The sequence below is a fragment of the Dasypus novemcinctus genome, chromosome 14, assembly GCF_030445035.2.
Source record: "Dasypus novemcinctus isolate mDasNov1 chromosome 14, mDasNov1.1.hap2, whole genome shotgun sequence".
NCBI lineage: Eukaryota > Metazoa > Chordata > Mammalia > Cingulata > Dasypodidae > Dasypus > Dasypus novemcinctus.
Genome location: NC_080686.1, coordinates 83,410,826 through 83,424,427, shown reverse-complemented (window position 1 = coordinate 83,424,427; position 13,602 = coordinate 83,410,826). Strand labels below are relative to the sequence as shown.

Sequence of the window (13,602 nt, the reverse complement as noted above, 5' to 3'; positions counted from 1 at the left end):
CACTTTATAACTATGTAGTTAGTAATAGTCATTTTAAATTTACGTATTCGCCTAGATTTTCTGAAGTAAAATTTTACTTATTTGTTGTAAATTTAAAGTATATCCTGGAGTTTTGGATTATGAAGTAGTAAAATAAATCATTTCTTAAGAAAAATGTCTCATTGAAGATCTCTTTCAGATCTGAATGTTTATAAACGTGTGAAAATAAGTATGCTTGTATTCTTGCCCATAAATGTTCATTTGTTGTCCACGTTCACGCTTGGAGTCCCCAGGATAAGAGGAAAAATGACATCAAAAAACATTCTTTTGGGAAAACTCTAAAAATTCACTTAAACATATCCTATCTAAGGAAATGCTTCCTCCATCTACCACTTTCCTGCCCTCCACCCCTGCCCAAAAAAGATCAGCAGACAGGAAAAGGTTAAATTTACTTTAAGCCCATGGCTGATAAATTTTAGGCCCTGGGCATGCTTTAATCTGCATGGTTGCTTTAGCTATTAGTTTTAGCTACAATATGAGCTACTTGTCTTCCAAAATCTAATTTTGATCTTGAATATTACCGCAGGAAGATGATCACCTTGCCAGAGAAGCATCATGTAATAGATCATCTCATCAGCAGGGAGTGAAGAGGAAGGCTGATACACCACTGGGGTCCCCTCTAGAACCTGGTCAAATACTGGAGAAGAATGAGGATAGCAGTAAAGTCAAACTCAAAATCAGAGTAAGAAATACAGGTTAAACCTGTATTAACAGTGTAGGATATTCACCTTCTTGTAATTCTTTTTTGAATACTGCAATGGTTTTTCTTTAGCAGGAATACATGGGGCAGATTGAATCATAAAAGACCCAAATGTCCATCTAAGACATTCAATCCAATTTGTTTAACTTCTGTCACAGATTTCTTCTCTACTTGGGGGAGTAAACTATGTGTGTATATTCCAACACAGCTCACTGCTTCTTCCTACAACATAGGAATAGGTTTTAGTTATTATTACATTTCCAATAATTTCCAGACAGCTTCTTTTGGGGACTGAACCACATTCCTTTAGTATTTTTTGAGGAAAAGAGACTACTTTTCCTTTTAAGATTATTTGGGGGCATATCCTATGGCTTCTCTGCTATCTTTCCTCAGAGCTAAGATAATGGCATAAAGTGATGCTCTTTTCACCCCTCCCCCCTTTTTTTGTCTTTTAGTTTTCAAATTCTCAAGATGAGGAGGAGATTGATATGGATACTGTTCATGATAGCCAGGCATTCATTTCCCATCATTTAAACATGCTGGAAAGGCCCTCTACTCCAGGTAAGATTTAGTGTCCTGAAATTCACTGGGATGATGGAAGGAATTAACATGGTAACACTATTCTAAGGCATGTTGCATTATTTTGAAATAAACAAGTGTCTAAACAAGTGTATAGTTTATAAGTACCCAGTATAAAATATTAGATTGTATGCGTTTATAACATATATAAGCAAAAGCATAAAGAAAAAAAATGTTTCTTTTTATTTTCTACATCATTTGGAACCTTTTAAATATTTGGAATACTTCTGAATTTTTAAAAATATCCATTCATCAGATTCCTTACAGGAACTTTAGTTTTGTTGTTGTTTTGGTGGTAGATTTAACTTCAAAATGAAATACTAGCTCTTTTTAAAATAATGTGCCTAAAAATCCTTTAAAAATTTTTTGACTAAATTAATGCTACCCAGAACATAACTACTTTATTTTTACACATAATATTGTATCATATAGATTTTTTTTAGTTTTATTTGTTTTATTTATTTTTTTGTATCATATAGATTTTTGCATGCATCTCTAAGCATCGTGTTTTTGTTTAAAAATACCACCTAAAATTGATGTGCTATAATTTATCTTGCTGTTTTCCTTATTAATAGATATTCAGGTTGTTTCTAATTTTTATTTATATGGATAATTCTGCACAGACTGTCTTCATGCAGAAGCTTTTGTTCTTTTTTGTCAAGTTATGTTCTTAGGATAAGAACTGTGAGCTATGTTGTGAGCTACTTGTCTTCAGAAACTTTTCATAGCACTTGATACACATTGGCATATTGCTTTTCTAAGGTAATATACAGTTTTTGCCATTGGAATTGTTTAAAATTTTAAAGGATTTGATGTAATTTTCATACAGTTATGAAATATAATGATAAAACAAATATCTATGGGCCTGTCAGCCATGTGCAGCATATACGCCATGTCATGCCATGGGATCCCCAATGTACTTCTTCCCAGATTCCATTCCCTGTACCACCAGTAATTACTGCCTTAAATTTTCTTTTAATCATTTTAGTCATTCTATTGGCTTTTCTTTATAATATATCACACATATATACATATGATCGTATATTTTTATTTGTGTTTGGTTTTTTAATTTTATGAAAATAGTATGATACTCAATATGACTTGCTTTTTCACTCAACATATTTCTAAAATTCATCCACATTGACACATGAAGTACAATTCAATAATTTTCATTTTTCATAATTTTTTCTGTCATAGCAATATTTTATTGTCATTGCTCTAATTAAAAGAAACTTATTATTTGAATAACTACAAAATAATTCAGATTTACTTTATCATGCATTTCTTTTATTTAGAGTATGTCTGTTCTTCCTCACCCTTACCCCCATTCCTATTTCTTTTTCTTTTTTAATTTTTATTTTTAAAGAAGCTTTAGATTATATAAATGTGACATAAAAAATACAGGGGATTTCATATACCTCTCTGTCTCCCCGTGCCCTGCTTTCCCGCAATAATATCCTTCATTAGTGTGGTACATTTATTACAATTGTTGAAGACATATTGAAACATTGCTACTAACCATGAACTATAGTGTACATTATAGTTTACACTCTTACCACTTTTTCTAGGTTATGGCAAAATATATAATGGCCTGTATCTGTCATTACAATGTCATGAAGAACAATTCAAGTGTCCTGAAAATTCCCCCATATTACACCTCTTCATTCCTCTCCCTTCCCTCAGAATTTCTACTGGCCACTGCCTTTATATCAGAAAAGTTCTTCCATTGCTGAAATAATAATGTCTGTTATGGAATAATTATGTCTACTTTAGTCCATTTTTCATTCCCCAATCTTGAGGACTTAGGAATGGTGATGCCCACTCCATTTCTAATTAAGAGGGGGCTTAGATCCCATGGGATAGATGAATGGAACTACCTTGTTTGCAGTTACAGACCTTCTTGGTTACTTGGGATAGATGTTGTTCATCATCATCTCTTTGTTGGTTGTACTGAGTGAGTCCATTGAACTGGAGAGTAGGTGTTACAACTTTGCTGAGATTCACGTCTCAACTGGCACATGAATGGACCAAAGATTTAAGTCTCTGGGATATTAACTAACAAGTACAGTGCTAATTATATGTTTAAATAAAAGGAGTAGAAGAGCCATGAGTAGGGAAACTATAAATGAGTTTAACTCTGTTAACACTGAGGAGCATAAATTCTAGAGTAAGGCCTATTGACATAGTGCCAAATTCCTGAGCTTTTCTGCCCTGTTTATAGTGTCTGGATGTCTCTTAGAGCTCTCAGGAGCCCCACTGTTTGAGGCACTGTTTACTATGGCAGTCAGATCCTGCTGAGATAGTATCGATCAATGAGATCCTGCTGAGCTATGCATAAATAAGTATAACCTCTGGAATTCCCTTCTGACTCACTTTGAAATCTCTTAGCCATAAAAAATCATTAGTGGGAGGCGGACTTGGCCCAATGGATACGGTGTCTGCCTACCATGTGGGAGGTCCGCGGTTCAAACCCCAGGCCTCCTTGACCCGTGTGGAGCTGGCCCATGCACAGTGCTGATGCACACAAGGAGTGCCCTGCCTTGCAGGGGTGTCCCTCGCATAGGGGAACCTCACGTGCAAGGAGTGCACCCCGTAAAGAGAGCTGCCCAGTGCGAAAGAAAGTGCAGCCTGCCCAAGAATGGTGCGCACACATGGAGAGCTGACACAAGATGACGCAAAAAAAAAACCACAGATACCTGGTGCCACTGATTAGGATAGAAGCGGTCACAGAAGAACACACAGTGAATGCACACAGCAGACAACCAGGGTGGGGGGTGGGTAGGGGAAGGGGAGAAAAATAAATAAAAATAAATCTTAAAAAAAAAATCGTTAGTATTTAATATTTCCCCCTTTTGATCAAGGTCTTTTTCCAGATGCATTTTTTTTTTCCCCTGGATGAGGGATTTTTTTCTTTTAAGATTACATAGATCACAAAAAATGTTACATTAAAAAATAAGAGGTTCCCATATACTCCATTTCCCACCCTCTCCCATTCCTCCCACATCAACAAACTGTTTCATCACTGTGGCACATTCATTGCATTTGATGAATACACTTTGGAGCACTGCTACACAGCATGGATTATAGTTTACATTGTATTTTACACTTTCCCCCAGTCCATTCAGTGGGTTATGGCAGGATATATAATGTCCTGCATCTGTCCTTGCAATATCATTCAGAACAACTCAAAGTCCTGAAAATGCCCCAATATCACACCTCTTTTCCCTCTCCCTGCCCTCAGCAACTCCTGTGGCCAGTGTCTCCACATCAATGATACATTTTCTTCCATTGCTAGAATCACAGTAATTCTATAGTAGAATACCAGTAAGTCCACTCTAATCCATATTTTATTCCTCCATTCTGAGGACCCTGGGATGGTGATGTCCACTCCACCTCTAAATCGAGAGGGGGCTTAGATCTCACATGGCTAATGGATGAGATTCTCCTGCTTGCAGTTGGTGTGGTGGTTGACCATCCTCACCTCCCTGTTAGCTGACCTGGGTAAGTCCAATGAACTGGAGAGTAGGTGTCACAACTCTGCTGAGGCTCAGATCCCAGCTGGCACATGGACAGTCTAGAGACTCAAGTCTTCTAAGCATATACCAACCCCAGCACCAACCACAGGTTCAGTAAAAGTGACAGAAGAGGGATGTGTAGAGAGGTCACATCTGAGTCCATCTCCTTCACACTCAGGAGCACAAATCCAAAGTAGGGCCCACTGGCAAGGCACTGAACTCCAGAGCCAACTGCCATGACCATGGGACCTGGGTATCTCTGTAGCCCTCAGTAGCACTTCTACCTGAGGTTGTATTTACTTGACTATCTCTGGGATCCTGCTGACATGCATAAGCGCGACCCCTCTGATGACTTCCTGATTCATTTTGAAGTCTCTTAGCCATATAAACTCATTTGTCTTTACTCTTTCCCCCTTTTTTCAAGGTCTTTTTTAGTTGCATCACCAGCTGGTGCTATGGTAATAATCCCCCGGTGCCAGGGAAGCTCATTCCTGGGTGTCATGTCCCACGCTGGGGGGAGGTAATGCATTTATTTACATGCTGAGTTTGGCTTACAGAGTGGCAACATGGAGGCTCTCCAGAGGTAATTCTTAGGCACCCTACAGCTCTAGACCTAGTTGAAATTTCAGGCACACGGGCTCATAAGAATAATCATCAGTATCAAGGGCCCATCACTGGACCGTTCTTCTTCAGTGGTCTTTGCCTTTGCACTTAGGATTGTTGCTGTTCCATTGGTGAATGCAACAGAGCTCCCTAGGATGGGAACTCAGCACTCTCTCAGTTGTCATGTGTAACTGTCCACTATGACAATACCCAACGAACATCCGAACATATCTGTATACCATATATGCATGCCCTAGAGAAATCTTTCCCACCCATGTATCCCTCATCAATGACATCCCACACCAGTGCTCCTCCCCAGCCATAGTTGAACCCCTCTGTGATCCAAAACTTCTTCAAAAATGAAACCTAATACATTGCCAAATTCAATTAGTAGGAAAATGAAATAGTAATGACAGATTTAAAGATTAGAAATAGAATACATAATTTAGAAAAACTAAAAAAATATATTGGAGTATTAAAAAATGAAAAATATCATAAAACTTTTTTTTTGCCGTTTTGCTTTTCATCACTGTAATAGGTGTTGCCCAGTATGTACACTGGTAAGGCAATCCCTTCTCTTTCTTCCTCAATGTCTACATACTTATTTATATTTTTTTATTATATCTTCAAAAACGTTTTAGGTTAGAGTAAAGTCACATATAGTATAGGACACTCCCCTATACCCAACATCAAATCCTTTCCCACTTCCCCACAAAGACCTTTTTACACATGAATGTTACATTTGCTACAGCGTTGTACAGGTATTGAAACATGGCTATCAACCATGGTTCCATTATGGGTTACATTATGTTGCTTTTTATTGAAAAGCCTATTCATACCCCAGGGTACGTTGCCTTTCCTTTGTCTTTTTTTTTTTTTTTTTAAATGATTTTTTTCTTTATTTCTCCCCACCTCCTTGTTGTTTACATTTGCTGCGTCTGTTTGTCTTCTTTGTTTCTTTAGGAGGCACCAGAACTGTACCTGGGACCTCTGATGTGGGAGGGAGGTGCCAGTCGCTTGAGCCACCTCTGTTCCCTGTTTTGCTGTGTCTTTTTTTTTTTTTAGATTCCCCGCCCTCCCTCAGTTGTCTGCTCTCTGTGTCCATTTGCTGTGTGTTCTTCTGTGACTGCTTCTATCCTTATCAGCGGAACTGGGAATCTGTGTTTCTTTTTGGTGCGTCATCTTGTGTCAGCTCTCCGTGTGTGTGGCGCCACTCCTGGGCAGGCTGCACTTCCTTTCGCACTGGGCAGCTCTCCTTATGGGGCGCACTCCTTGCGCTTGAGGCTCCCCTGTGCAGGGGACACCCCTGCGTGGCACAGCACTCCTTGCGCACATCAGCACTGCACACAGGCCAACTCCACACGGGTCAAGGAGGCCCGGGATTTGAACCACAAGCCTCCCATATAGTAGGCAGATGCCCTGTCCATTGGGCCAAGTCTCCTTCCCTGCTGTGTCTTTTATTATTTCTTTCCTCCTGTGTCTCTTGTTGTGTCATCTTGCTGTTTCTCCCGTCCTGTCAGCTCACCGTCCTACTTGTCTTCTTTAGGAGGTACTGGGAACCAAACCATGGACCTCCCATGTGGTAGGCAGAAGCTCAGCTACTTCGCCACATCCGCTTCCTGTCTTTATCTTTTATGATCTTTACTTCTAAGTGAGTTTTTTGGGTTTGTTTGTTTGTTTGTTTTTATGTGTTAAATTTTGTAAAGTTCTCTCACCCTCACCCACCCTGATCTGCTTTTTTATTTGTATGTTTGGTTTTTTTGTGTGTTTCTTTTCCCCTTATAGTTATGAAACTTTGCTTTCACTATTGAGTAATCTAGAATAATCTAGTAGAGTTTGAGAATTGGATTCAGGTAGAAAATAAGCCCCAAGAGATACATTTGAAAATTGAGAGTCCATAAATTCTTTGGCTTTTATACCTGTAAGACAGCGTAACAATTATTTATCTATTTAGTCTATTTTAAACAGATAAGTAAACTTGAGTGGAGAGATGTTAAATTACTTGGCTCTAGATAACATGCACAAGTAATGGCAGATTCAGGGCTAAGACCCAAATATTGGAACTTTTCCTGGTTGTTGTTCTTAACCACTCTACAACAGTGCTTTATTCAAGTGACAGATGATGGAATTGAAACACAGAGATAGAGTGTCCTGCCCAGATCATATATCCATTCATTGATGAGTTTGAAATCAAAATCCAAATCTTTTGCTCTGGATCAGTGCTGTCCTCCTTACACCATTAAATAATTTCCAGTTTTAAATGTCTTTGGTAATTCCTAAATTATTTTGATTTATCCATTGATAAAATATTTTAAAGAAACTTATTAGTAAGTTTGGGAAGAAGCAGGTTAACTTTATTTTATGTAAAGTTCCATTTTAAATATTTTAAAATATGACAGTGTTCCTGCCCTAGTATATAAAATCTAATTTAAATATTCAATATGCCACTCAAACTTACTGTCTCTCTTGAATGCATGCTGTTTTAGATTTAAGTATTTGAGAACAATGACAAAGGATGAAATCAAGTGGAATCTACATTGGTTTTTATATTAGTCAGCCGAAGAGGTGCTGATGCAAAATACCAGAAATTGATTGGTTTTTATAAAGGATGTTTATTTGGGATAGGAGCTTACAGATACCAGACCATAAAGCGTAAGTTACTTTCCTCACCAAAGTCTATTTGGAGCAAGATGGCTGCCGAAGTCTGCGAGGGTTCAGGCTTCCTGGGTTCCTACGTCCTTGGGGCTTGCTTTACTCTGGCTTCAAGGTTACTTTCTTCCTTGGGCTGGCTTCTCTTTCCTCTGCAGGCTGACTTCCCAGGGCTCCAGTTTAAGTCTTCAGCATCAAACTCAAAAATCAAAACTCCAACATCAAAAGTCTTCAGCTCTCTTCTTTGCCATGCCTTTTATCTCTGAGTCCCCACCTGCCAAGGGGTAGGGACTCAATGCCCTAATCATAACTCAATCATGCCCAGGTACAGATCAGATTACAAGCATAATCCAATATTTCATTTTGGAATTCATCAATTATATCAAACTGCTACAGTTTTTAAAATAAAATGCTTTATATTATTCGAATTTTACTGTGGTTGAACTGCTTGTGGTTTTAAGGTTAACTAAGAAAACCTATCAAACTTTTTTCTTCTTTTGGGAAACAAAAATGAATTCCCCTTTCCTCCTTTGTTTGGCATTTTAGGCCTCTCAAAATATCGGCCAGTTAGCTCTCGAGCTGCCTTAATACCCCAGCACTCATCAGGCTGTGATGGCACACCTACCACAAAACCCCAGTGGAGTATGGAACTTACTCGTAAAGGATCAGGTAAATTTTCTTTCTTTTTTTCTTTTTTCCTCAAGAACAAATCTTTGAACTTCATGGAGTTACTTCATTGACTGAAAAAAGCCCAAAAACCAAACTTACCAAATACAGATCTTGGAGCACATTGATTTTATATTATCTAATTTTAAAGGCTATTTTAAATTAGACTTTTTTTCAATTTCAAAAATAATGCACTCCAATTATATAAAACTTGGAAATAACTGAAAGATAGATGATGGGGTGTGGAATCATCCCTCATTTTGTCATTTAAAAATATCTGTTGTATCAACATTTTGTTCTTTGCCACAGTGCTTTTTCTTTTTTTTAATGATTTATTTTATTTATTTATTTCTCTCCTACCTGATTCCACTTGCTGGCAGCTTTCTGTGTCTGTTTGTTGTGTGTTCATCTTTTTTTTTTTTTTTTTAAGGAGACACCGGGAACCAAACCCAGAACCTCCCATGTGGGAGGGGGTGCCCAATGGCTTGAGCCACCTCCACTCCCACTTTTTCTAAGAATATTTTAATATGACACATACTAACTGCAATAGAAATCCATCAAATCTGTTTTATAAAACACAAAAGCCAACCACTTCCTTTCCCCCTCTGGAAATTATAGTATTGATGATCCAATCATGATAACTTGATGGCATTCTTAGGAACTTTAAAATGTTCCATCTTTTATTTAAATTATTTCATGCTAATTGGTTTCAAGTTTATGAAAGATAATTCAGTTCAGATGTGTTTGTTACCTCTTCCACTATTTTCTATTACCTTCTGCTTATTCTGTTCCTCTGTTGCTTATAAAGGAAAGATTATAATTCAAATTGACAGTAAACATTTGATGTTGAACTACCATGAAACAAAAGTTTGGTCTTCAATTTTTGAAGGTACAAGAGTGAAAAACAAGATATTTAAGCAAAAACAATATTAAGGAAAAGCTTTTCCAAAAGTCATTAGTCAGACTTTAAAATCTGAACTTCTGGTTATATTCCAGCTGATGGATTTTGCTTATATAAACCATGTTTTACATTGTATAAACAGAAGAGTACTGTTTATTGATTTGAAAAACTGAGGAATCAAGTATGATTAATAAGAGGCTTCATGTAAGAACAAAACCTCAAAATGTTTTGTTTTAATGAGACCCCAGACTATTGTTTGGTTATATTTTTGTGTGCTGTGTACATTTATTGTAACACATCTACAGAAAGCTTTAACACTTTGATGAGTGAGTTTTGACATTTCTTGGCCCTTATCAGTTGTGTGTTCTCTTCGTTGTTTTTATTATTTTTGGTATAATTTTAGTTTAACATTATACATATTAAAATTTTATTAGACATGAAGAATCTTCTACATTTTTAAGATAATAAAGTTTATAGAGTTTCAAACCACTTGACATATGCACCATTGAGCAAGTCTTATGATTCAACAATGATTTTATTAGAATTAGAAAACCTTCATTTTACAAAGGTGGTGTTCCACATGTTTACTTATGTCAGTATTTATTTTGGAATTCTGAATGCAGTTTTCCATAGATACAGTGCTATACTTGATAGTTACTTCCCCAAACTAGACCACCAAAAACCCATTTAACTCATACCAGACTTGAATAGAAGTATCAGCTCTAGCCACTGTGTGTAACAATGTTTCTGAGAAGGTGCACTCAGAGCTCTAACTTTTGAGAAGTCAGAAGCACAATTTTTGTCTCACTCAAGTGTAGTCAGCAGTAAAAACAGGAATTTCCTTGCTTTCTGCCTTCAAGCAAGAGCTGGGAATCTCCTACTGTCGTGACTGTGTGGGCTTGGGTTCAGTAATTGGGGATTTAGGAGGGAAGACATAGAGCAGTGGTGAAGGAAGCTGTGACCTCTGCCTCTGTTAAGTCTCTAGGGATTCTAAATTAGACACAAATGGGATTTTGGGATCACATTCAACTCATCCAGCCAGGACATCTTTTCTTTGGTCCATATAAGGCTTATAAAAATTTTGAACTGGTTGGCAATATTTAAAAATCAAGAGATTACACATAAAAATCTGGATTTCTGGCTTTTCTCAAAAAAGAATTAGCAGTATTAGTGCTGTCTTTCCATAAATACCAATGGAACTGAGAGGCCCTTTTAGCAGGGCGTGTGCTTTCCAATTCATTGATCCCTCTTACCCAGTAGTCTGCTTCCTCATTTATGCTATCTACTTAGGTCCACAGCTTTTGGTTTGGGGTCCCTGCTCCCTTTATTCATGAGCCGAGTTGGAGTCCTAGAGCCTGGAGACCAAGGGATAATTGGGAATTGGGGTGCCCTGGAATGTGTTGCAAGCCTCATCTGGGAGGGATAAAAAAGGAATGGGTTTTTTTTTCTCTTTCCTTGCATATGAGGAAAGAGTACCGAATTGGCATGTCTGTCGCCCAGGTTACTGCAGGCACTGCATTGACAAAGAGGAGAAGAGAGAGGAATAAATAGCAGAGAAATCCTTAGTGCTTTTTGTGGGGAAGCAGAGGAAAGTTTTCTGCAGCTGCCTACCTAGGGCTGCTGTATTATGATTATGTAAGGCCTTCTTAGGTAACTCAGAGAAGGACTATTCTGGTGCATGAAATCCTTTAAAAAAAAAAAAAAGGAAGCTTGCTTGCTGAGTCAGAGGTTTTTCTTTTCTTTGAAAATCTAGTATGAAAAACATATTTTAATTTTTTTTCCTTAAATTATAATGGTATAGTTTAATACCATATATATATAAATTTTTAATGGTGATCTAAAGAATCCAAACAACAGACTTCACACTTTTCCTAATGGAAATTTCAAATTTCATGTAACATACACCTAATATGAATTAATTTAATAGAATTGACCTGTTACTCACTGTCAGTTATTAGCACTTTTCCCAGATAGACTGAAAAGCTTCCACATTAGGTTTATATTAAGTACCTCTTTGTGTTTGTTTTTCATTTGTTAAATTGACTGCAGCTAACTCTTATCCATGATGTTCTTTATTAGATCTCCAGGAAAGATTTTATGATAGGACAACAAAATTTTGACCATCTGTTTTGTTCTTTCCATATAACGTGAAATAGGAAAATTATAGCGCAATGATTTATTATATATATCTTTTCTCTGAATTGTCTACTTTTTAGAATAGAGACATATATTTTAGGTCACTAAAAGGGCTTTATTTGGCTTAAAAATGAGTAGTTCCTAAACTTGGGTGGGCCTCAAATTCCTAGGGATCTTGTAAACTGCTGAAATGACATGAGAAGTTACATGTGTAATGTGTGCGTGTCAGTCAGGAGTATGGTAATATATATTACCGTTTTCTTAATAGAGATTCTATGTATGACCTTGTTAAGCTGCTATGAAAGTAAACTCACATCTCCCACATCTGATTAATTCATTTGGAACGGACATGGGAAGGAAATTACACTTTCTTATCACCTTGGAGTAGATCTAGCAAAAATTTAGGAAAGATAGAGAAACAAATATGTATTGCCTATACTAGATGAAAACTTAAGAGCCATATATTTTAAGCGGTGATAAGGGGATATGTGGAAATGGGATTTGCTGTTTCAGGGTGGGAAAACTGGATTTTAAAAAACCATACCATTAGGTAAGGAGTAGAAGATCTGGTATCCTTTTGGTTTATGAAAAAAGTAAGCATTTATTATATATGCACTCTTGGGCTTGGTGTACTGCTGTGTACTCAAAAGTCTAATATTGCCTCCCTTCATGTGCCCAACATGGTGCTATTCTTTAAATAGTTGGGCAATGAATAAATGTTGAACTAATGGCCATCTTTTTCATTTCTTTGCTTGTGATCAGTAGCCAGTGAGCAGATAGGTCTCTGACTTTTCCCGGTATGCTTTTTTTTTTTTAAGTACCAGTTATTAGTTCTTTGCACTTTTAAAACACAAATTTGTGAGGATAAACTCCATTTGTGAGAGAGAACACAGAACACAGGTAACCTTGGAGCTGAGGAACAGCTTTGATTTTTGTCGTAAGTTGTGAGTCCACAGCTTTCTGATCAATCTTGTGCTGTTCTGTAAGTTAGTATTTTTCTTTCTCTGTGTCAGAGATCTCACCCTCCTGCAAAGCTGGGCTTATGCAGCTTCTTCTTACTGAAGTAAGCATCAGTGAGATGCTTTGGGATTTTCACACCATTTATGTCAATTTTGGTGGAGGTAGCAGTGACATTTCTGGTGTGTTCTTCACAGAGGAACTTGATTGAGGACCAGGAGTCCAGTCACAAGTAACAAGCCACTGCTCAGCTGCTTCAGGAAAACCACTCTTATGCCCCTGTGGCAACCAGTGAGGATAATCAGAATGGTCTCGGGAGTGATGCTAGATTGCAGCTTTCTCACATGCTGACTGAAGGGTTTTTTGCCAGCAGCTTTTGAGGGACATCTTCAGAAGGATAATATCTGGGCATTTTGCAAAAATTAACCACTTGAGTACCTCCTTTTTTGTCACCATCAGTGGGTTTTTTAACAGTAGCAAGAAGAACCTTCTCATTTTTCTTTTCAATCCTGGATTTAGCTGCAAAATACTTCCTCTTGTACATGACCTTTCTTGAATACATTACTGATCAGAAATATCTGCTAATTGCTCTGACCAGGACCAGGTTACGGCTGCAGTGAGGCTTCCCTTGCTTGAACATTTTGGTCTTAAGGCTACCCTTCTCAACCTTGCCACTCCTTAGTGACTGTCAGCTTCTCAGCTTTTTTACATCTTGCAAGAAGGGAAAGAGCTGTGCTTTTTATTAAATGGTGATGGTGAACATTTCCTGAGGGGTGATACTAGTAGGCACATAGGTAAGCATATTCTCATGAAGTAGTTAATTTTACCCTCACAGTTACTGTGTGAAAAATATTGTT

The 13,602-nt window shown here is 37.5% G+C and overlaps 1 protein-coding gene and 1 pseudogene across 3 annotated transcripts in view; one reads left to right on the top strand and one right to left on the bottom strand.

Annotated features, from left to right (window-relative positions):
* TAF2 (TATA-box binding protein associated factor 2) overlaps positions 1-13,602 on the top strand; it is a 137,133-nt gene that overhangs the window by 119,600 nt on the left and 3,931 nt on the right. For 2 of the 3 annotated variants that reach the window (XM_071208011.1, XM_058275961.2), the window contains exons 24-26: positions 566-721; positions 1,195-1,300; positions 8,632-8,754. In XM_071208011.1, the coding sequence (XP_071064112.1) occupies positions 566-721; positions 1,195-1,300; positions 8,632-8,754 (385 nt within the window). The remainder of the gene's footprint in view (positions 1-565; positions 722-1,194; positions 1,301-8,631; positions 8,755-13,602) is intronic. The other variant, XM_058275962.2, reaches the window with a different exon arrangement.
* On the bottom strand, positions 12,632-13,157 carry LOC139436424 (large ribosomal subunit protein eL6-like; annotated as a pseudogene).